This window comes from Corylus avellana, chromosome 4 (assembly GCF_965113065.1).
Source record: "Corylus avellana chromosome 4, dhCorAvel1.hap1.2, whole genome shotgun sequence".
Taxonomy (NCBI): domain Eukaryota; kingdom Viridiplantae; phylum Streptophyta; class Magnoliopsida; order Fagales; family Betulaceae; genus Corylus; species Corylus avellana.
The window spans coordinates 2,484,784-2,509,755 of NC_142493.1; the positions used below are offsets into that span (position 1 = coordinate 2,484,784).

A 24,972-nucleotide genomic window follows, 5' to 3' on the forward strand; every position below is an offset into this window, starting at 1 on the left:
TAACTTTACATCCTTAAGCTTTACGGCCTTAAACTATAAAATATAACCTTAAACTTTACAACACCACCACGATTGTCTCCATTCGATATTGGAATCACAATATATGATATTTTTATTAAGACCGGTCTAATTGAAAATTGATCGTCAGACAGTTTACATAATAACCTTTTGGCGAATAGAATAATGGTGGTACACAAAGAAAATCAAGATTATGATAGATTTTATGTCATTTTACTCTTGATCAGTCAATTGCACAGAACATTAAGATCGATTAATGTGATATGGCTTAGCAAATTTACATCCATGCATAGAGACAATTAAAAGAAAGATTTACTATCAAAAGATGGAGTAAATATATAATAGTAAAAATAAGATATTATTTAAAGCTAAAGTTCTAATATACCCAAATATTACGTACTCTCACGAAAAATATGAGTTAGAGTATGCTTGGGTGGCTTTCTAAGATTATTTTCAAGTTGATTACATTACTCTGAATTTTGATTCCGTGCAGTATGATTGTTCTATTACACTACAATAAGGATGTCACAATCGAGAGTTTGTTCAAATCTCACCTACTCGGATAGATATTTGGACAGCCTAGCCATTCGAGTTAGCATAGACAAGTCTAACATGGCAGCCCTATTGCACACATGATACCCCTGTCCAATCACTAGAACCAAAAAAAACAACTTGATATTATAACCAAAATTTTTAGTCTGAATATCGATGTAGATTGTGAGGGAATTGACTGCCTTTCTATTTTCCATATATATGGCGGACAAAACAATGTCCTTATCATCTCCAACAAAAAGGAATCGGCTCCTCTCCCGTTTAAAATTCTAGTTGTAGAAAGACACTGCAATACCCATTTACTATGTATTGGCCCAAGGAAATGACAAATTTGAGGATAAAATATATAATTTTTAATATAAACTATAATACACCGCTTTCATCGGCATAAATGCAAGTCAATTCAACCTAACGACTTTTTTCATTCAACCTTTTATAATTCTTCTCACCTTAGAGTCTGTTTGGTTCGCAAAATAGACCCTTGGAATTTGTTTGGTAATGGTCTATTTCTAGGAATAGTGATTCCCACGGGAATCACTAATCCCTTACACACATGAATAATTATTCCTCTAAAAAATTGGAGTAATAGCTATTCTTGAAGGTAAGGACTATGGAATAGTCATCCCTTACATAATGGAATAGTTATTATTTTGTTTGGTAAAAGTCTATTCCTAGGAATAGTGATTCCCGTGGGAATCATTAATCCCTTACACACAGAAATAGTCATTCCTCTAAAAAATAAGACGAATAGCTATTCTTGAGGGAAATCACAAGATTTTCCGAAAAAAAACAATTTTTTTTTTCCTCTCAAACTTAAAAAGAAAAAATTAAAAGCAAAAAAAAAAAAAATCAAAAAATCAGGTGGGTGGCCATGTCACATCAACTTTGGGGATAGAAAAAAGATTTTTGTCTCGTGTATAGCATTTCTCTTCCATCTAACATACTAACTGCAACAACTTCAGCAACATGATGAACTCTGTTTGTTAACACGTTTTGTAACATTATTTTGTTGGAAAAGTCCAAAGGCGAATCTGCATGAAATAAGAACTACTACTTTTCTTTGGCGTCATTAATTCTAATTCTTTCTTTGGAGTCATTGATGTGGACCCCAGGATTGAGATTGGCATGCTTCCTATTGGTGGTGAGGGGATCACTGTATCATCTTTCTCTGATCTCTCTCTATCTGCCATCGGCTCAAAACGACCGCGGAACCAAACATCGGGGTTTCTCCGTTTGATTATTTTTTTTCCTTCTTTTGACCTTTTTACTTGTATGATTGTATTTGCATTCAAATATGGACACGAATTGAGTGATTGAATAAGACTAGAAGTGGTTGTTTTTATGGGGTAGTTCAATCGGTTAGGTATCATGCACGCTTAATGAAGCAAAGATCACTAGTTCGAATCCATCTCATCCTCTCTTGTACGCGCGGACATATATCATATTACATTAGGAAAATGTTAAGGTCACATCATAAATCCAACTTATAGCCAACTTCTCTCTTACGCGTCATTTAAAAAAAAAAAAAAAAATTATAGAGAAGATTTTGGGATTCTGAAAATTTGGGAAAAAAGACAATTTGTTTGGTTTAAAATTCAAAATTTTTTTACACGTAGAAGAGAAGTTGGCCGTGAGTTGGGTTTGTGTTGTGTCCGTATCAAACCTCATTACATTATCTGTATTGTGATCATAAATATCTCAATCCCACCGAACCCATCTGATTGTTAAGTGACTCAAATATATAAGAGGAATGATAGGGACCCAACTTTTTTGCCCAACAAAAATCCAACTTTTGCCTTATTTATTATTTTAAAATAAAATAAAATAAAAAATGGAAAAAATGTTTAAAGCAACCCTATCTATTTTTTGTCTTTCTTTTATTTGGTATTTTTTAAAAAATGAAAAAAGGTATTTTTTTCATAATAATGTCATTTTTTTTTTAAGAAAATGTCATTATTATGAAGAAAAATACTATTTTTCATTTTTAAAAAAATACTAATAAAAGAAAGGCCAAAAATAGATAGGGTTGCTTCAGTCATTTTTTTCATTTTTCATTTTGGTTTTTTTAGGAAAAAAAAAATAAAAGGTAAAAGTTGGACTTTTGTTGGGCAAAAAAGTTGGGCCTTTAGCATTTCTCAATATATAAATTGGTCAAATTTCCACATGGCATCACACATCGGATAGGATTGTGTGAAAATAATTGTGCGTAGTCGATGCACGATTTGCTGACTTGACTAGTTGGCTGAGGGGACCATAAAGACCAAACAGCTGGCTGCTCCGCAAGTCAACATCTTTTATTTGCAACGTGTCATATTGTCATAAGGCAGTTCCGTGATGTCCAACTCAAGATGCGTACTAGATTCCCTTTTTATTTAGGGTTAAATATGATATTCCTTATTTTTTGTTCGTTCTTAATTTTTATCACAGGAGGTTCCGCTTCTAAATTCCGTCCAAAATTTGATTGAACGCCACATCAGCACTAATAACAAATTGACATGTGTCCATATAATTAATTAAAAAATAATTATTTAAAAATAATAATAAAAAAGGTTTACGGCCCATGGAAGTGGTTCGGACACCTCAAGGGGCCAAATGGGGGTGGCTGAAACCACCCCCAAACCCATTGGGGGTGACTGAGCCACCCCTATATGGTCAAGGGAGTGGCCGAGCCACCCCCCAAATGGCCGGATTGGCTTACCTTAGGATTGTGTTCCTTCTTGAGCAAGAGCTGGTTCAACACCTCAACACACTCGGCGAACTTGCTCGATTGGAAGTGCAAGGCGACATCCTTGGCGAGCGTGGCTGCGGTTGACAAGACGATGTCGTTGACGGTGCCTGAGGACCCGTCACGATTGGCATTAGCGGCAGCCGTCGATGACGATGACGAAGATAAATCTTTCGCGTCCATTTCAATCGGATCGACCAATCGGAGGCTGAGATTTTACGAGTACCTTATCCAAATGAGCTTCATCTGAACTGTAATGTATGGGAATTTGAAAAAACCCTAGAATTTGAATTTCGAGACGGAATCGTAATGTGTTTTTGGAAGCGATTGGAAGGTTTCGAAACCCCAAGGTTTGGAAAATTTGCAGAGAAGGACACTTGTTAGAGTTTCTTTTGCTTTGATGTGTCCGATTTGCAAAGTGAGGGAGAGAAAACTGAAAACCTATACGCTTAATTGGGTTTGGGGGTGGCTTTGATTTGGCCCCTTGGGAGTGGCCAAACCACCCCCATAGGCCGTGGGGGTGGCTCGCCACCCTCAATCCAGCGAGATGGGGGTGGGAAGGCCACCCCCAAATGGCCAAAAAGGTGGCTACGGCCACCCACAATTTTTGTTTTTTGTTTTCTTTTCTTTTTTTTTTAATTTAATTAAATATAATTTTTTTTTATTTTTAATTTTATAAAATTATTATTTTTAATTAATTATATGGAAACGTGTCAATTTGTTATTGGTGCTAACGTGGAGTTCCGTCAAATTTTGGATAAAATTTAGACGGAGGTACCATCTTCGTCTTTAAGAAAACTAGAAGTATCTCATGTGATAAAAAGTAAAACCTATGGGACAAAAAATAAAGAAGTTAAACCACTTAGGGGAATAAGGTATTTAACTCATTTATTTATATGTACTTTTCACATAAATTTACTAACATATGTGTAATATTAAATTTATAAAATTTAAATTATATCATAAAATTGTTTCTCTCAACTTGAAAATGAGTAGATTCCTGTGTTAATTGTTTGTGCGAATTTGGTCTTTTATAGAGTAAGAATACCAAGTTGGATTTATCAAACATTTAACGCTGCACTAGTGAAACGACTGCGATCTTTTTGTCTATTTCTAAACTTTCTCTTCTGAAAGCAATTCAAAGACACGTGAGTCACTCAATGCCAATGCTATCTTCAAAGGAATCAACGGTAACGATCAACCACACACACTTGTTTTATTTTCTTTTTTTTTTTAATAAATTGGAAGCTTTTATGTGAAAGTACATGATGTCTAAAATAAGAGCTTCTCTTTATATACTCATGTCCACTCACAATTATAAACGATGGCACTGCCTCTCACCAGCTACTTCTAAGTCATTCTGAACTTAAAACTTTCCCGGTTTGGAAAATTATGTTATTGGGAAAGGGAAAATTCTTATATGAGACTCTGTTGAAACTAGTGGCTCATCATATGTGATCCTTTTTATATTTGGTATTTTTCTTCAGAAACTTCTGTATATTAACTGCGTTTTTGCACAAACGAAGTTAAAACTCGAAAATACCTTCAGAATTTCTATTCTAATCAGAGGCAATAAATAAAAGGATAATGCTTAATTTTTATTTTTTAAAATTCAAACAAAGATATTAAAGATAATTTAATTGTCATAGATAATTATCTATTCTCAGATAATTTCGAATTTCAAAAATAAATCTGATATTTTGAATTTCGAATATTAAACTGCTATTTTGAATTTCGAAAAATTAAACTGCTATAAACCTATAGTTCAACTGGCACTTAAATCTGACCGTTAGATTAAATAATCTCAATCGTTAGATCAACAATGCAATAGCAGGTTTCTCGATCATTGAATGGCAGGTTTCTCCAGTAATTTCTTCTACTTTTAAAAAAAAATACAAAATTATCGTTTGCTCATTTTTTGTCAATTTCCGTACAAGAGATTGACAAATCTACCATTAAATCAATAGAACCTACATCACGAATTTGCAAAAAAAAAATGAACAAAAGATGAGTAGTGATAGATGTGTAACAGTACCTCTCTTCTTTTTTTGGCCTAATGGTTCCGATTACAATTTTTTTAAAAAAAAGATATATATATCATTTTTATTTTGAATTTGTATTTACCATATTTTGATTATATGTAAAATTATAATATATAAATTAAAAAATAATAAGTATTTTGTCATTATATTTTATTATTGAGAAATGCAAAGAAATTATACTTGAAGGGTAGGTGAAGTTTTTCAAAAAAGAAAGAAAGAAAAACAAAATAGTACTCTTGATCAAGAACCTGACCAGTCGTCCCGATGACCAGGGCGTCAACTAAGCTGATCATGCATTCTCACAGCCAGCCCTCTATAAATACCCTCCACTTTCTTCTTTCCATCACAGGGTTTGGAGAATTATCAATTCAAACCAAAGAAGAAGAAGAAAAGTATTACAGCACTAATGGGTGCCAACGGAATATCCCAAGACCCTTTTATACATACCTGGAAGCCGGAAGACGGGGCGCACCTGGGGTTTGGTCACAAGAGCCTTCTGCAGAGCGATGGTCTTTACCAGGTACGTAAGGAAAACCATTTTATAAATCTTTCAGTTTTTTTTTTTTTTTTTTTTTTTTTTTTGGAGTTTTTGTAATTTGGGTTCCGTTTTTGCAGTATATATTGGAGACTAGTGTGTACCCAAGAGAGCCTGAACCCTTGAAGGAGCTGAGAGAGATGACAGCCAAGCATCCATGGTGAGATAGCTAACTAGCTAGGTTCATGATAATTAAGATTGTTTAAAAATTCTTCATGGCTTAATTAGCAATATTCTTATTAACAATGTTAATTTTCACGTGATTTTGGTTTGAATTATAAAACAGGAACCTCATGTCCACCGCTGCTGATGAAGGCCAGTTCTTGAACATGCTCCTCAAGCTCATCAATGCCAAGAAGACAATGGAGATTGGTGTCTACACTGGCTACTCCCTCCTAGCCACCGCCCTTGCTCTTCCCCAAGATGGGAAAGTGAGTATTTACAATAAAGAGTTGCCTAAGTCATTTTTCTTATCAGCTTAAACTTTTAGATTTACTAGATCAAACAGTTCTGAGTTCAAAGCCTGAATTATAAAATATTTTACGTGTTAATGAGCCTCACTTATTAAATGAGAGTTTGAATTTGAACTCATACGGTAAGAGAATGTTAAAATATTGATTGATTAAAAAGTTTTTAGAATAAATTGTGATTAACACTCACAAAACTTATAAAGTAAAAATAATATTGCATTTCTGTTTGTCACAGATTTTGGCCATGGATGTCAACAGAGAACACTATGAGCTTGGCCTGCCTATAATTGAGAAAGCTGGTGTTGCTCACAAGATCGACTTCAGAGAAGGCCCTGCTCTCCCAGTTCTTGACCAGTTGGTTGAAGATGTAAAATTTTAACACCCATTACCTTGTTATTCCTTTAAACTTTCATTGTTTGGAAACAAAAAGCACACACGAAACCCTAATGATGAGTTGGTTCGACTAGTAAGTCGTTTGGCCGTAATACTGTTTAATGAACTATAAGTCTAAGGTTCAACTTTTTTTTAAGTGCAAACAATTTCTTGTGACATGTACCCGTATGAAATGAGCGCTTTGCATGGTCTCCCGAAAATTAAATTTAATTATTTAATTAATATTCTAACAATTATTTGAATGGTTGAATCACAGGACAAGAACCACGGTACATTTGATTTTATATTCGTGGACGCCGACAAGAACAACTACCTTAACTACCACAAGAGGTTGATTGAGCTTGTGAAGGTCGGGGGTCTGATCGGCTACGACAATACCCTATGGAATGGCTCTGTGGCGGCACCTGCTGATTCGCCACTCCCCGAGTACCTCATTTATTATAGGCCGTTCCTAATGGAGCTCAACAAGGCCCTCGCTATGGACCCTAGGATTGAGATTTGCATGCTTTCTGTTAGTGATGGGATCACTCTCTGCCGTCGGATCAAATGAATGCTCAAACCAAACACAGCATCACTGGAGTTTTATCGTTTATTTATTTTCCTTTTTTTTTGTTGTTGTTTACTTTGATCTTTTTATTAGTTTCCGTACTTGAAAATGAACGGTGAGCGATCGAGGAAGACCATATTTGGGTGGTGCAGATTTAATTTGCTGCCACAATATATATGAAGTATTTGTATTTCAATAACTTTGTATGGTCTACTTTTATGTACGAAATGCAAGTCTATGAAATAACACATATGACATATGTATGTGAAACTCTAGATTAACAAGTTAATTTTTCTCAAAGCCAAAAACAAATTAAAGATTTGAAACAAAATAAATATAAAACAACTCTTATTGGAGTATTTCATTTCTTATTGAAAATTGACGAAAATTACACAAAGGTGGCAGCCTAAGCCCCTATCTAATAGGAAAAATAAGTCCAAACCGTACTAAAAAAGTCAAATAAATTGATATTCTCGTGATCTTGTCTAACAATAATACTAGCTGTTTGGACAAAAATAGTTCTTGTCTGGACTCGTTTTCGAACGAACTTTTTGGATATTGATTTTTTCTTTTTCTTTCTTGACAGTCCGATTGGACTCAGTAAACTTTGAAATTGGGAAATTTGTATAAAATATGACTTTGTAACCTTAAACTTTTAACTTTACATCCTTAAACTTTACGACCTTAAACTATAAAATATAACCAACTTTACAACACCACCATGTTTGTCTCCATTCGATATTGGAATCTCAATATATGCTATTTTTGTTAAGACCACTAATTGAAAACTGATCGTCAAACAGTTTACATAATAACTTTTTGGTTAATAGAATAATGGTGGTATACAAAGAAAACCAAGATTATGATAGATTTTATGTCATTTTACTCTTGATATGTCAATTGCACACAACATTACGATCGATTTGTTATTGGTGCTGACGGAGAGTTCCGTCAAATTTTGGATAAAATTTAGATGAAGGTACCATCTCGGTCTTTAAGCAAATCAGAGGTACCTCATATGATAAAAAAGTAATTCCTATGGGACAAAAAATAAAGAGGTTAAACCACATAAAGGAATATGGTATTTAACCCATTTATTTATATGTACTTTTCACATAAATTTATTAACATATGTGTAATATTAAATTTATAAAATTTAAATTATATCATAAAATTGTTTCTCTCGACTTGAAAATGAGAAGATTCCTGTGCTAATTGTTTGTGCGAATTTGGTCTTTTATAGAGTAATAAATATTTGCCAAAAACCAAAAAATGAAAAAGAAAAAAAAGTCACCATTCATGCCTCAATTAATTTATTCATTACATATATAGTTTAAAAAATAAATTTATATGAGTTGAGTCAAATTTATACTAGTTCATCTCGTTTAATAATATAGTCAAATTTCGTGTTCACGATCATTTCATTTATTAAGTAATTGAAGACCGAATTAAGTATATCCGAACCGAGCTCAAGCTTGTTCGCAGTGGCAAAAATAGAGGTAGTGTCTAGCGTTATTTAGTGTTTTATGCTTAATATATGCGTACTGTATAATGTTGGCTATACTCGTCAGCTACTCGCGCATTCTCGATGACAAAATCATCCCTATAATATGGGGAAGCTAGTATTTGACAAATCTCCTACTAGGGTAGACCGCATCCACACTGAGCCAAGATGATAGGAAGCCTAAGAGTAGGGGTTGACAATTGTAAAATGGATAAACTTAAAGTAGCCTTCTGCTGAGTCAGGAGCCCGAAATCTATTTGACATGTAATCCGGACTCAACCCAGGCGACTACCTTGTTAAACAAAGACTCGATCACTATCCTCTGGAACTTAAGATAAGAGGAAAGCAATCAGCTGCATAAGATAATTCATAAGATCTTACCTTCATGCAACCCTTCAACCAGCGCAGAGGTGCAGGTTGATCAAAAGTTCCATCTTTTGGGATTTTTCTTTGGTTGAATTTTGACGTGGAATCACATGTCGGATAGGATTGTCTGAAAAGAATTGGAACAAGATCTTATCTAATCCATTTTGGACTGAAGAGTATCCAGTTAATGACCATGATCTGTCTAAAGGAATTCTGAGACCATAAATAAGACATATGTTTAATTAATTAAAAAATAAAAAAATATAATATATTTTTTAAAAATAATTAAAAATTAAAAATTTATAAAAAAAATAAAATTTAAGGGCGGCTGGCCACCCCCAATAAAACAAATGTGCGGTCATTAAGGTTACTCTCCGGTCCTATTTGGATCCAAAAGAATTATGGGTAGTAAAGTCAAGGCACGATTTGTTGGGTGACAGTGAGGGGACCAGTCGAATACGGATCCAAAAGAATTGGGGGTAGTAAAGTCAAGGCAAGATTTGCTGACTAGGTGACTGAGAGTCTGAGGGGACCAAAGAGACCAAACAGCTAGCCACCGTGAGTAAAATATTGCAACGTGTCACATTGTCATAAGCTAGTTCTGTGAAGTCCTACAGTTTCTTTCTACAACTATAGTTTATCCTCAAATTTCTTTCTACAACCATAGTAAATATCTATTGTCCATGAAAGGATAGGCTGCGTGTGAAAAAAAACGTTGATCTCCATTGTCCAAACTAACAAGAGAAGAATTGTAAGCCGGCGTCGGTTAAAACACAAACCAACCACGTGAAAGACTTGTAGAAAAAAGAAAGTTGATCCCACAATCTGACCTGAGAAAATCAAGTCACCTACCGAGTTATTTCAACGGCCACCATATTTTCCTCCCTACATATTACAAGCTATTCCTCCTACTATGAAAAATGCATGGATTCACAATGCAATGAGTGATCTGGAAATTAAGACTATGAAAATCCTGCAACAACCCTTCATCAATTTTTCTTGCTGTCAATCGTCAGAGAAATAGAAAAATGCAACACCCATCACTTAAAGGTTGAAAAGATAAGCCATTTTGTAAGAATTCCAAGTCACAAGAAAAGAGCTCTTATGAAATACTCCCTTTTTAAACAGAGTCGGAGGAAGTCTTATAATTCAGTCTATTAAACCAACATGTATAAAAATGAATGTGACAATTACATGTTTTAAGAACTTAGGGTTTATTAACAAGCAGAATTTGATTTCCTTCCAAACGAAATTGGGTTTTTTTTCTTTACTATTAGATAAGGAAAGAATTAGAATTAATTAGTGGCTCCAAAGAAAAGTATATTACTTTTAAATTTACAATAAATATGATAATTTATCTAAAATTTTATATTGAAATTGTTGAATATATATAATTTCAGTTCTTCTATGAAACTCACTAATTATCTTAACAGGCAAGTGAGTTATCGAAACTTGTAAAGAAAAATCTTATATTTATTGTCCGAATTCTTAACAATCCCGGCAACAAAATTGACAAGATGCGAATTTCATAGACCTTAATCTATCATATATGATCATATTCTATGGTCAAAGAAAGGAGATTCCCGATGAAAATTTTCTTTGAAGGGAAATTGCTTTGCGTGTACGTAGTAGCCGGGACAGAGTGGTGAAGTTTCCTGCAAAAAATGGAATCAAAATTAATAGTTTGAAAATTTGACCATAGAAAATGTATCAGAGATATATGAATGGAGTTTGTTGGAGGCTTCTATAGCGACGGGGACTTAATTTGGTGTTGTGCATGAAATTGCACGTCAAGAGGGTTTTCTAATTGAGATAAATGTAAAATTGGTCCTCATGGTTGGCCTAATTTACAAATCACTTCATGTGGTTTAAAAAATAATTTATAGGTCCCTAGTTAGGCCAAAATAACAATTTACTCCCTAAACTCATTTTCCGTTAAATGACTTAACAGAAACCGTTTTATTACCACCTCACACCCAATAAAAATAAGACACGTGTTCTTTTTTATTTATGCTTTGAAAAAATGACAAATAAGCTTTTCAACGTCATTGTCAGACTCCAGCACACACTCCACGTTAAATTAAATAAACCTAGTCTCTCTATATCCCCCTGTGCCGTCGTCATCTTCATCTTCCCCACCAATTATTGCGTCCATCCCCACCGATTCTTGCCGTCGTCTTCATCTTCACCGATTCTTTCCTAAGACACTCTTTTGTGGTATCAACCATTCATACTTTGTGCCTATCACCAAAATGTTATTTTGGCCTACCCTAAGGGCCTATAAAATATTTTTTAAACCACAGAAATTAATTTGTAAATTAGGCCAATCACATGGACCAATTTTTCATTTATCCCTTTCTAATTTCCACGAAGAATCTGTTAATTTCCTTCTTAGAATGATAGGGGTGACCGAACAAAGTTAAAAATTTAAGGTTATGTTTGTGAAGGAATTTATTTTATGTACTTCGTTTTTTTTTTTTTTTTTTTCAAGTAAAAACTAATACAAACAATTCAAAACACAGGAAATACTCCTCAAAAACATTAAAAAAAACTGTTTTCACCGGCCCTCATGTCATATTAGAACATTATTTTAACCAAAAAAAAAAAAAAAACAATAGAGAATAACTTGATTCAAACCATTATTTAAACATGGTGTTTTGCCTTCTTGAATAGAAAGTAAACATCTAAACTTGAAACACCAAATAATAATATAACCCTTCATACCAAATAATTTTTTTTCTCTTAACAAAATATCAATTGGCAAAACCATTGGAGCCACCGTCTTTATTGATTTTGAAGACTCCAGTATCAGGGGCTCGAAGGTGGGTGGAAGGTTCGGTGGTAGGTGGTGGGTGTTGTGTTAGAATGAATGGAAAAGTCCATAGGATTGATTTGAATTAAAGATACAGTATTTTCATCTCTATTGTATTTGGTGTTTTTACATGATGTGTCAAATTTCTAAATTTCACCCTACGTTTTGATAGAAGAGACTCTCAAAACAATGAGTAATTTTAGAAGTCCCTATTGTGTCACTCTTATGTCCCTCAAAAAATGAGGTGGGTTTTAAAATTACCGTTTGATCAAAATCCAATAATGATCAATCACAAGTCTAATGACAATTTTAAGAGCCACATCATTCTTGGAGAGACTCAAAAGTGACACAAGATGGACTTGTAGCATTACTCACGTGGAACTAGAATTTTCAATGTTTATATGGCTAAGTTGTGTTGCGTGGGCCCTAAGCTCCAACCTATTAATAAATTGGTTAATGACTTTATTTTTTTGGTCTTTTGTTTCCTATTCTAACAAATTATTCAAAATATAAAATATTTCTAAAAACAATTAAAACTGTTTTCTTTACATAGAGAAATGATAGAGGTACAACTTTTTGGCACAACTTTGGCCAAACTTTTCTCTTATGTGGTCACTTTAAAAAAAAAAACAAGAATAAAAATAAAATAAAATAAATTTTGAACTAATAACATCCTACATGGCCCTTTTTTTATTTGGTATTTTTTAAAAAAAAAAAATGGTCTTTTTCTTCATAATAATGACCATTTTTTTAAATAAATAAATAAACGTTTTTCTGAAGAAAAATATAATTTTTAAAAAAAATATACCAAATAAAAAATGATCACATATGATGTTATTACTTCAGAATTTTTTTATTTTTTTTTTAAATGACCAAATAAGAGAAAAGTTTGGCCAAAATTATGCCAAAAATTTGTGTTTCTATCATTCCTCATTTACATTTACATTACATTAAACATTTTTTAAAACTAAAATAAAATAAAAAATAAAATAATTCCATCCATCCAATCAAACAGAAATCTTTTTCATCTCACTTAAAATGAAAATAAATTTACCATATAAATAATACCCCATCATATAATTTTTTTGAATAACTTATCAATATATATATTTATCATATTACATTATCTGTATTGTGATCATAAATAACTCAATCCCACATTCCCACCCAACCCATCTGATTGTTAAGTGACTCTAATATATATGTGAAATGCTTGGCTTTATTAAAAAGTTCATCTTTTGGTCATTTTAATCTTAAGTAGTATGGTCTATTTTTCAGAAATCTACAAATTTATTGTTTAAAATCTATTAATTTTAAAATGAACCATGCCACCTAGAATTAAAATGGCAAAAAAATAGACTTTTTAATGAAGTCAAGCATTTCTCAATATATAAATTGGTCAAATTTCCACATGGCATCACACGTCGGATAGGATTGTCTGAAAAAAATTGGGCGTAGTCGAGGCACGATTTGCTGACTTAACTTGTTGACTGAGGGGACCATAGAGACCAAACAAGCGAGCTGCCCGTGAAATGCTTCAATGCATTCTGTGGACCACCTAGCTGCCCCGCAAGTCAACATCTTTTTTTTGCAACGTGTCATATTGTCATAAGCCAGTTCCGTGATGTCCTACTCAAGATGCGTACTCGGTTCCGCATTTTATTTATTAATTTATCATATCTGATTACATGTGTAATATTAAATTTATTTAGGGTTAAATATCATATTCCCCTTTTGTTTAACTTTTTTAACTTCCTTCTTAGAATGATAGACCAAAGTTAAAATTTAAGGTTAAGTTTGTCGAGGAATTTATTTGATGTATTTTGTTTTTGTTTTTTTTTTTTTCAAGTGTAAAACTAATATAAACAATTCAAAACACAAAAAAAATACTCCTCAAAAACATTAAAAAAATAAGGGAAATTATATATAAAATCCTTAGGTAAACGCCCTTTTTTAAAAAACTCTCTGGGTATTTTTTTTTGGAAATTTAGTCCCTGGGTAACTCGAAATTACAAGAAAACTCCCTACCGTCAATTTTTGTTAACTTCCGTTAGTCTACTCAAAACTCACCGTTTTATCTGATTAAAATATTATTTTTTTTATTAATTTAATTTAAAAAATTCAATCTTAAAAAAAAAAAAAAAAAAAAAAAAATTTGAAGGGTGCCACCCCTGGCCACCCCCCCCAACCCCTATGGGGTGGCCGCAAGCCACCCCAGGGGTGGTTTGACCACCCCTGGGGTGGCTTGCGGCCACCCCCAGGTGGTTTGGGGTGGCTCGCGGCCACCCCTTTCCACCCATGGGGCCACCCCATGGGTGGAAAGGGGTGGCCGCGAGCCACCCCAAGCCACCCAAGGGGTGGCTCGAGCCACCCCATGGGTGGCCGCAAGCCACCCCAAGGGTGGTTCGCCACCCCTGGCCACCCTTCAAAATTTTTTTTTTTTTTTTTTTTAGATTGAATTTTTTAAATTAAATTAATAAAAAAAAATAATATTTTAATCAGATAAAACAGTGAGTTTTGAGTAGACTAACGGAAGTTAACAAAAATTGACGGTAGGGAGTTTTCTTGTAATTTCGAATTACCCAGGGACTAAATTTTCAAAAAAAAATACCTAGAGAGTTTTTTAAAAAAGCGCGTTTACCTAAGGATTTTATATATAATTTCCCAAAAAATAAACTTTTTTCACTGGCCTTCATATCATATTAGAACTTTTTTTTTTAACCAAAAGAAAAAAAGAAAAAAAAGGGAATAACTTCAGTAAACTGGGTGTTTTGCCTTCTTGAATAAGAAGTAAACACCTAAACTTAAAACACCAAAAAATAATGTAACCCTTCAAACCAAATAATTTTTCTTTTCTTGACAAAATACCTCATAGACAAAATATCAATTGGCAAAACCACCGAAGCCACCGTCTTTGTTGGTTTTGGAGACTCCGATGTCGGGGGCTCGAAGACGGGTGAGGGGTTCGGAAATAGGTGGTAGGCGTTGTGTTAGAATGAATGAAAAAGTCAATAGGTTTGATTTGAATTAAAGATACGGTGTTCTCATCTTTATTGTATTTGGTGTTTTTACATAATGTGTCTAATTTTTAGAATTTTCGATGTTTATATGGCTCATGAGTTGTGTTGCCTAGCCCCTAAATTCCAACCCATTAATAAATTGGTTAATGACTTTTTTTTTTCTTTTTTTTTCTTTTTTTTTTTTCTATTCTAATTATAAATAATTCAAAACACAAAATATTTCTAAAAAACAATTAAAACTGTTTTTACAATTATGTTACATTTTTTTTAAACTAAAATAAAATAAAAAATAAAGAATAAAATATTTCAACTCATCCAATCAAACAAAAATCCTTTTCATCTCACTTAAAATACAAATAAATTTACGATATAAATAATACCCCATCATATAAATTTTTTGAATAACTTATCAATATATCTATCATATTACATTGTATGTATTGCGATCATAAATATCTCAATCCCACCCAACCCATCTGATTGTTAAAAGTGACTAATAAATTGGTCAAATTTCCACATGGAATCACACGTCGGATAGGATTGTCTTAAATAAATGGGTGTAGTAGTCAAGGCACGTTTTGCTAACTTGACTAGTTTGTCTGAGGGGACCATAGGGACCAAACAGCTAGCCGCTACGAGTCAACATTTTTTATATTTGCAACGTGTCACATTCTCATCCTAAAATATCACTTTTATTTTGAATTTATATTTACCATATTTTGATTATATGTAAAATTATAATATATAAATTAAAAAATAATAATTATATTATCATTATATTTTATTATTGAGAAGTGCTAAGCAATTATACTTTAAGAGTTGGTGAAGTTTTCCAAAAATGAAAGAAAGAAAAACAAAAATACTACTCAAGAACCTGACCAGTCGTCCCGATCGATGAGCAGGGCCTCAACTAGCTCGTGCATATATTCTCACAGCCACCCCCTCTATAAATACCCCTCCACATTCCTCTTTCCATCACAGGGTTTGGAGAATTATCAATTCAAATCAAAGAAGAAGAAGAAGAAGAAAAGTATTACAGCACTATTAATGGCTGCCAACGGAATATTCCAAGACCAAGCCGGGGCTCACCAGGGGTTTGGTCACAAGAGCCTTCTGCAGAGCGATGATCTTTACCAGGTAAGGAAAATTACCATTTTATAATTAATCTTTCTTCTTCTTTTTTTGGGGTGTAATTTGGGTTCTGTGTTTGCAGTATATATTGGAGACTAGTGTGTACCCAAGAGAGCCTGAACCCATGAAGGAGCTGAGAGAGATGACAGCCAAGCATCCATTGTGAGATATCTAACTAGCTAGGTTCATGATAATTAAGATTCTTCATGGCTTAATTAGTAATATTCTAATTAACAATGTTAATTTTCACGTGATTTTGGTTTGAATTATAAAACAGGAACACCATGACCACCTCTGCTGATGAAAACCAGTTCTTGAATATGCTCCTCAAGCTCATCAATGCCAAGAAGACAATGGAGATTGGTGTCTACACTGGCTACTCCCTCCTTGCCACCGCCCTTGCTCTTCCCCAAGATGGGAAAGTGAGTATTTACAATAAACCCAGAGTTACTTAACTCATCTTTCCTATTCGCTTAGGTGAAGTGGTTCTGAGTTCAAAGCCTGATTCTACCGTTTACTTTTTAACATATTTTACGTGTTAAATAGAAGTTTGAGTTTGAAATCGCACGTTAAGAGAGTCTTAAAATATTAATCGATTAAAAATTTTTTAGAATAAATGGTGATTAACGCTTTCAAAGCTTATAAACTAAACAATCCAAAAAATGAAAGTAGAAATAATATTGCATTTCTTTTTGTCATAGATTTTGGCCATGGATGTTAACAGAGAAAACTACGAGCTTGGCCTACCTATCATTGAAAAAGCTGGTGTTGCTCACAAGATCGACTTCAGAGAAGGCCCTGCTCTCCCAGTTCTTGACCAGTTGATTGAAGATGTAAAATTTTCACACCCATTACCTTGTTTTTCCTTTAAACTTTCATTGTTTGGAAACAAAATGGCACACATTAAACCCCAATTGGTTGGTTCGACTGGTAAGTCACTTGACCGTGGTGTTTAATGAAGTATCAAGTCTAAGGTTCAACTTTTCTTAAGTGCAAACAATTTTTTGGGGCACAGACCCGTATAGAGGCAATATTTTGCATAGTCTCCTGAAAATCTCAACTAGTCTCAAATTCCCGGTTTATCAAAAAAAAAAAAAAAAAAAGAAGAGAAAGAGCACACATGACAAACCTTTACTAGCTCTACACAAATTCCATAATCTTGATTTTAATAAAAACAAAATTAATTAAATTATTTAATTAGTAGTCTAACAATTATTTTTATAAAATTTTATAAATCTAAAATATGTGTCTTGAATGGTTGAACCACAGGACAAGAACCACGGTACATTTGATTTTATATTCGTGGACGCCGACAAGAACAACTACCTTAACTACCATAAGAGGTTGATTGAGCTTGTGAAGGTCGGGGGGCTGATCGGCTACGACAACACCCTATGGAACGGCTCTGTGGCGGCACCTGCTGATGCGCCACTCCCCGAGTACCTCATATATTATAGGCAGTTCGTGTTGGAGGTCAACAAGGCCCTCGCTGTGGACCCCAGGATTGAGATATGCATGCTTTCTGTTGGTGATGGGATCACTCTCTGCCGCCGAATCAAATGACCGCCCAGACCAACACATAGATTCGAAGCACTAGAGTTTCACCGTTTGTTATTTTCCTCTTTTTTTTTTCTTTTTTTTTTTTTATCTTTTTACTAGCTTCTGTACTTGAGTATGAACGGTGAACGATTGACGAAGACCATATTTGGGTGATGCAGATTTAATTTGCTGCCACAATATATATGACGTATTTGTATTTCAATACCTTTGAATGGTCTACTTCTATGTACCAAATGCAAGTCTATGAAATAACACATATGTATGTGAAACTCTTGATTAATAAATACAAATTAAAGATTCGAAACAAAATAAATATAAAACAACTCTTAGAGTATTTCTTATTGAAAATTTACAAAAATTACACAAAGGTGGTGGCCTAAGCCCCTATAAGACCAAACTTTCTTTGTAAAGTGTAGTTGTTTTGTTAATGAAAGCTACTCATTCATAAAAGAAAATTAAAAAAAAAAAAAAAAAAAAAAAAAAAAAAAAAGTCCAAACCGTACTAAAAAAAGTCAAATAAATTTGTCGTCTGGAATCGTTTTAGAACGAACTTTTCGGGTATTGTTTTTGTCTTTTTCTTGACAACCTGATTTGAGCCCGTAAGCTTTGAAAATGGGAAATTTGTATAAAATATGACTTTGTAACATTAATTAATCTTTACAAAACCACCACGTTTGTCTCCATTTAATATTGGAATCACAGTATATGACATTTTTATTAAAACTGGTCTAATTGAAAACTGATCCTCAAACAGTTTACATATATAATAACTTTTTGGCTTATAGAATAATGGTGGTATACAAAGAAAATCAAGATTATGATAGATTTTATGTCATTTTACTGTTGATAGCTATCTCACAATGGATGCTTGGCTGTCATCTCTCTCAGCTCCTTCATGGGTTCAGGCTCTCTTGGGTACACACTAGTCTCCAATATATACTGCAAAAACAGAACCCAAATTACACCAAAAAAAAAAATGAAAGATTAATTATAAAATGGTAATTTTCCTTACGTACCTGGTAAAGATCATCGCTCTGCAGAAGGCTCTCGTGACCAAACCCCTGGTGAGCCCCGGCTTGGTCTTGGAATATTCCGTTGGCAGCCATTGGTGCTGTAATACTTTTCTTTTTCTTCTTCTTCTTTTTCTTCTTTGGTTTGAATTGATAATTCTCCAAACTCTGTGATGGAAAGAGGAAAGTGGAGGGGTATTTATAGAGGGGTGGCTGTGAATGCATGAGCTTAATTGGTTGAGGCACTGGTCATCGGGACGACTGGTCAGGTTTTGAGTACTACTTTGTTTTTCGTTCTTTCATTTTTGAAAAACTTCACCCACTCTTGAAGTTTAGCATTTCTCAATAATCAAATATAATGATAAGATAATTATTATTATTTATTTATATATTACAATTTTACATATAATTAATCAAAATATGGTAAATACAAATTCAAAATAAAATATATATATATATATATATATCAACTATCTTTTTTAAAAACAAAAAAAAAAAAAACAAAAAATTGTAATTGGAACCATTAGGCCAAAAAAAAAAAAAGAGAAGAGAGGTGTTACACATCTATCAATTGCTCATCTTTTGTTTATCTTGTTTACAAATTCATCATGTAGGTTCTATAGATTTAATGGTAGATTTATCCATCTCTTATATAGAAATGGACAAGAGATGGTCGAAAGATAATTTTGTTTTGTTTTTTTTTTCTGAAAAAAAAAAAAAAAAAAAAAAAAAAAAAAAACAAACAGTAGAAGCAAATACTAGAGAAACCTGCTATTCAATGATGCATTTGAAAAAGAAAAAAGAAAAAGAAGACATGAAATTTAGGGGTGGCAAAACGGGTAACCAGGTAGACACGATTAGAACCCATTAAGACCCGCGACCCGATTACACGAGACACGAACACAACCCGTTTAGTTAAACGGGTTAGCGGGTCTGACACGATTATAACATGAAAAATATCCAGGTAACCCGACATGACTCGCTTAACGCATTTATCATAACCGGGTCATATCGGGTAGACACGATCAGACACGACTCGTGCGCTAAATAGGTAACGCGACCTGACCCGTTAAAAAAAACCCTTAATCAAAATTGGAAAAAATAATTTAGTAAAGGGATCTCTTGGGCCAAAGGACTAGTCAAATTTATCCTAACTGTCCAAGCTGCATTCTTCAACAAAAAGTTTTAAAAGAGAATGTTTTAATATATAGACTCACATAGACATAGGTTTTTTAAAAAAAAATTAAACGGGTATGGTGGGTCACCCGAGACCCATCTGACCCGCCAGACCCATTTATTAAACGTGTCTTGCGGGTCAACCTGTGGACCTGCCAGACACGAATTTAATCGTATCTTAACCGGATAGATCCGATTAAGACCCGAACCCAGTAAGCCCAAACCCAATACCTGTTAACTTCATGTCGGGTTCGCGGGTCGTATCAAAATTATCAGCCCTAATATGAATGGAAGACAGATAAATAATGAATGGAACACATTCAATGATGCATTTGTCGGAAATGATGCAAAAAGTTTTCAATATGTGGGTGGATATGCCAAGACAATAGTAATGGCCCAATGGGGCCATTATAACTTAGAACACTTCAATTTATGGAAGATTATGAGTTTTTTTTTTTTTTTTTCACATAAGGGGTGAGAAAAATTCAATTTAATAACCTTTGTTTTATAAGACATGTCTCCAGCTGAGTGAACTAATTAATCAAACAATGCAAGCCAACACTATACAGTACGCAAATATTAAGCATAGAACACCAAATAACACTAGATACTACCTCTATTTTTGCCATTGGAACAAGCTTGAGCTCGGTTCGAGAGAAACAATTTTCTGATATAATTTAAATTTTATAAATTTAATATTACAGATATGTTAATAAATTTACGTGAAAGTATGTATAAATAAATAGGTTAAATATTTTATTCCCCTATATGATTTAACTTCTTGACGTGCACTTTCATGCACAAGTCCCCATCACTAGAGAAGCTTCAAAAAAATTCCATTCATATTTCTCTGATAGATTTTCTATGGTCAACTTTTCAAACTAGTAATTTTAATTCCAGTTTTTGCTGGAAACTTTACCACTCTGTCCCGGCTACTACGTGCACGCAAAGCAACTTCCCTTCAAAGAAAATTTTCAGCTTTCTTTCATGACCATAGAATATGATCATATATGATAGATTAAGGTCTATGAAATTCACATCTTGTCAATTTCGTTGTAGCCGGGACAGAGTGGTAAAGTTTCCAGCAAAAACTGGAATTAAAATTACTAGTTTGAAAAGTTGACCATAGAAAATCTATCAGAGAAATATGAATGGAATTTTTTTGAAGCTTCTCTAGTGATGGGGACTTGTGCATGAAAGTGCACGTCAAGAAGTTAAATCATATAGGGAATAAAGTATTTAACCTATTTATCTTTGTGCTTGGGGCAATGACACAGCTAGTGAGGTTCAATTTCGTTGTAGGGATTGTTAAGAATTCGGACAACAAATATAAAATTTGTCTCTACAAGTTTCCGATAACTCACTTGCCTGTTAAGATAATTAGTGAGTTTCATATAAAAACTGAAATTATATATATTCAACAATTTCAATATAAAATTTTAGATAAATTACCATATTTATTGTAAATTTAAAAGTAATATACTTTTCTTTGGAGCCACTAATTAATTCTAATTATTTCCTTATCTAATAGGAAAGAAAAAAACCCAATTTCGTTTTGAAGGAAATCAAATTCTGCTTGTTAATAAACCCCAAGTTCTTAAAACATGTAATTGCCACATTCATTTTTATACATGTTGGTTTAATAGACTGAATTAAAAGAATTCCTCCGACGCTGTTTAAAAAGGGAGTATTTCATAAGAGCTCTTTTCTTGTGACTTGGAATTCTTACAAAATGGCTTATCTTTTCAACTTTAAAAGTGACGGGTGTTGTGTTTTTCTATTTCTCTGATGACTTACAGCAAGAAAAATTGATGAAGGGTTGTTGCAGGATTTTCATAGTCTTAATTTCCAGATCACTCATTGCATTGTGAATCCATGCATTTTTCATAGTAGGAGGAATAACTTGTAATATGTAGGGAGGAAAATATGGTGGCCGTTGAAATAACTCGGTAGGTGACTTGATTTTCTCAGGTCAGAATGTGGGATCAACTTCTTTTTTTCTACAAGTCTTTCACGTGGTTGGTTTGTGTTTTAACTGACGCCGGCTTACAATTCTTCTCTTGTTAGTTGGACAATGGAAATCAACGTTTTTGTTTACACGCAGCCTATCCTTTCATTCTCCCGTCAAAATTTAATGGTAATTTTAATAAATGAGAAGATAGGAGAAGGACCCAGAAAAAAAAAAAAAAAAAAAAAAAAAAAAAAAAAAAGCATTTTCCTTCTCGTAAAGTCGATAACGACTTCATATGCTGTACAAAAGAGACTTATTCTTCTTCTTTTTAAGAGTATGCAGTTTTTGGTGTATCAAGAATTTGAATTTTTGAGTGGTTTTCTCCTTGCTAGTACTTCATTTTTTTATAGTAAATTTTATTTTGGTTGTTTTCACTTGTGCATGTAGACTTGTTAAAGCGAACCATATTAAATCTTGGTATCATGTGTGATTCGGTTATTTTAATTATATTATTTTCTACTTTTTTTTGAAAATTGCCACAACAATTGATATTAGAGACCATGTCTTTTTTGTTTTTGTTTTTGTTTTGTGCGATGATTACCGCAAAATTTAAAGTAGAAAGTTTGATTGTTAGAGTAGTCTTTGCCTTTGGTGCATCAAGATGCATGGCATGTTGCGGCAACAAGCTTAGCGAGGCGTCATCAATTGTCACACACTAACACAAACCTATTGCTTATTGAGTCATAAACTCATCGTTCCACCTGTAAATATTATATACGGAGAAAAAAAAAAGAATGCCAAATATATAGCATGATAGAGACGAATAAAGGTCAAGAGTTCGAGTTAAAAACAATTGTGTAGAGCATAACAATTTGTAATGCTTGATAGTCATGAAAACAATTGTTTAAGGATTATTGATGAGCTCCAATATACTTGTATGAATATAAGGGAAAGTTCTCTCCCGCTCTCTCTAAAAGAAGCTCTCAACCAAAAGGTTTTTGTTCCACCTCCTCAGTGAGGTCTAGCCACCGCCTTGTGTGGCCTTTCCGAGGGAGGAGGGAAGGCTTTCCTCCTCCCTCTTTCCCTCTCGTTTTCCCCCCTTTTTTTTTCGTCTTTTTGTGGCTTCTCTCCTTTTTTGTTTTTCCCCACACACGGTAGTTCTAACTCCCTCCTTCCCGTGGTAGGCCGCCTTCTCCACGTCGCTGTTCAACGTCTCCACCGTGTTGCTCGTCGGGATGGGCTGGGATCTCAGATATGGTTTTTTTAAAGCTAGATCTACTTTCTTGTCACTCCTGGCCTCCTACGCACCCGCTCATTGTCTTCTTTGGCACCCCAACTTCCCAACACCACCAACCGCTCCCCGTCCCTCCATCCATGCACCGGCGAGTGGTGTACACTCGCTAATGCGTGGAACTCACGCTCCCACCGAACACCTCCAACTGCCTCTCCTCCGCCGGTGCCGTTATTTTGTGTTGTCGTTTTTTTGTTGAAGTTTCTCTGTATTTTCTGTATTTTTTTTTTCTTATTTGCTGTATTTGTTGTTTTATGTGGGTTATTATCTTCCTACAATAAGTGGTTTGATCTTGTGGATGAAATTTTTGTTGCTGGTGGTCGTCCTTCAACGGCTCCAACCTAGTTATTTGCAGTACCTTCCCTGCAACAATCACCTAACGGTGGTTGTTTCCTTTACCGCATGAAACTCTTTACTGAGTTCTTTTGCCATCTGTCACCGCCTTGTGCAGCCTGACTTGTTTATAGTTCATTTGGGATGATGAACGAAACCATTGCTTCCTTTATTTGAATTAAGAATTTTTTTTTTAAAAAAAAAAGAAAAGTTCTAAATTTATTTGTATGAATATAAGTGAAAGGAAATCACTATTTTAATTTACTTTTTAGCACATCATGATTTCAATCCAAAGAAAAATGGATTTGGCTTACATACTGTTATTTTAATAACATGTATACTGTAGTTTAAACAATGGTCAAGATTTTTCAAAATCTTTTTTTATTTTCTCTCTCCTATTAAATGCTTCTAAAAGTAAGTCAACTTTAAAATTACATCTTGACCGTTAATTCAACTACAGCATACATGCTATTATTAAAATAACAGCATGTAAGCCTGATCAAAGAAAAATTATAGCACTCCAATTTATTATTTAATGGAATACATATTTTACTATTATTGATGACTCAACATTAATAGTAAACATTTATTTAACTCCAATATCTGTTCCTGTTTGGGTGCATTCACATTCTTCATTTGTTTGGTTACCTAATGGAATAATTTCTTATACGGGTATAAATTTGGTTTCACATTAGTGTTTTAGATCTAAATTTGGCACTAACATGAGAAACCAATTGTCATGAACATAACGAACAATGACAAATCAATGCTTCTTACAACTCTGACACAAAAACCTTGGAAGATCATTTCCGATTCTCAGCCCTGAAATGACAAAACTAACTGATAATTTAAAAGCTCTGGTTAATGGCTTTTCTCTTGCAGTTTATCTTCAATTCCTTACCTACTCAATAAGGACCATTCAGATTCCTTACAACCCTCTTGAGGATAAGTAATTTTTGTAAACGAACTGACCAATTTGCTTGGTTAAAAACAAAAAATGACTTCATTCAATTCACAATTCACCCTGTAAAACGAAGGAAAAAAAAAAAAAACTCTTAAAGAGAGCGTAAAGCAAGAGCCACCTAAAACTAATAAGCCTCTTCAAGTAAATAAGGCTAACAAGAACTAAACACGTTTATATACAAGAGTCTCAAACATTTGGCAGAAGAGGATAAGGCACTCTAAATTTCTAATCCTGCATTCCATCCCTGCCTCAATTTCTTCCAACCAATCCAGAACTCCAAAATGGAAGTTTCTATTAGATCAAGAATTCTGCCTGATCACATATTAAATTGACAGATGCTACGAAACAGAGACAAACCCACAACTTGTAAAGAACAATTATGCCTAATATCAGCAAAAGGAAAAACTAGAAAACAAAGAGGATGTTCCCAAGGGACCAAGAGAACTTAACACATCACTCTATGATCTTTAATATCAAGCAGCATATTTATCACCTTCAATCGTTACCACAAACCCTTTCTGATATCACACTATCTACCAGAATACACAGAACTTATAATAACACTAACCATG

At 33.7% G+C, this 24,972-nt stretch overlaps 2 protein-coding genes across 2 annotated transcripts; both read left to right on the forward strand.

The window, feature by feature from the left end:
* Window positions 1-5,682: 5,682 nt before the first annotated feature.
* On the forward strand, window positions 5,683-7,552 carry LOC132179257 (caffeoyl-CoA O-methyltransferase 5). The gene is made up of 5 exons (XM_059591938.1): window positions 5,683-5,857; window positions 5,953-6,032; window positions 6,159-6,303; window positions 6,578-6,709; window positions 6,992-7,552. The coding sequence occupies exons 1-5, from the start codon at window positions 5,744-5,746 to the stop codon at window positions 7,283-7,285; spliced, it is 765 nt and encodes a 254-aa protein (XP_059447921.1). The 5' UTR covers window positions 5,683-5,743; the 3' UTR covers window positions 7,286-7,552.
* An 8,437-nt stretch (window positions 7,553-15,989) lies between these two features.
* On the forward strand, window positions 15,990-17,779 carry LOC148586139 (caffeoyl-CoA O-methyltransferase 5-like). The gene is made up of 5 exons (XM_088515088.1): window positions 15,990-16,121; window positions 16,198-16,277; window positions 16,393-16,537; window positions 16,817-16,948; window positions 17,385-17,779. The coding sequence occupies exons 1-5, from the start codon at window positions 16,032-16,034 to the stop codon at window positions 17,676-17,678; spliced, it is 741 nt and encodes a 246-aa protein (XP_088371214.1). The 5' UTR covers window positions 15,990-16,031; the 3' UTR covers window positions 17,679-17,779.
* Window positions 17,780-24,972: the final 7,193 nt, after the last annotated feature.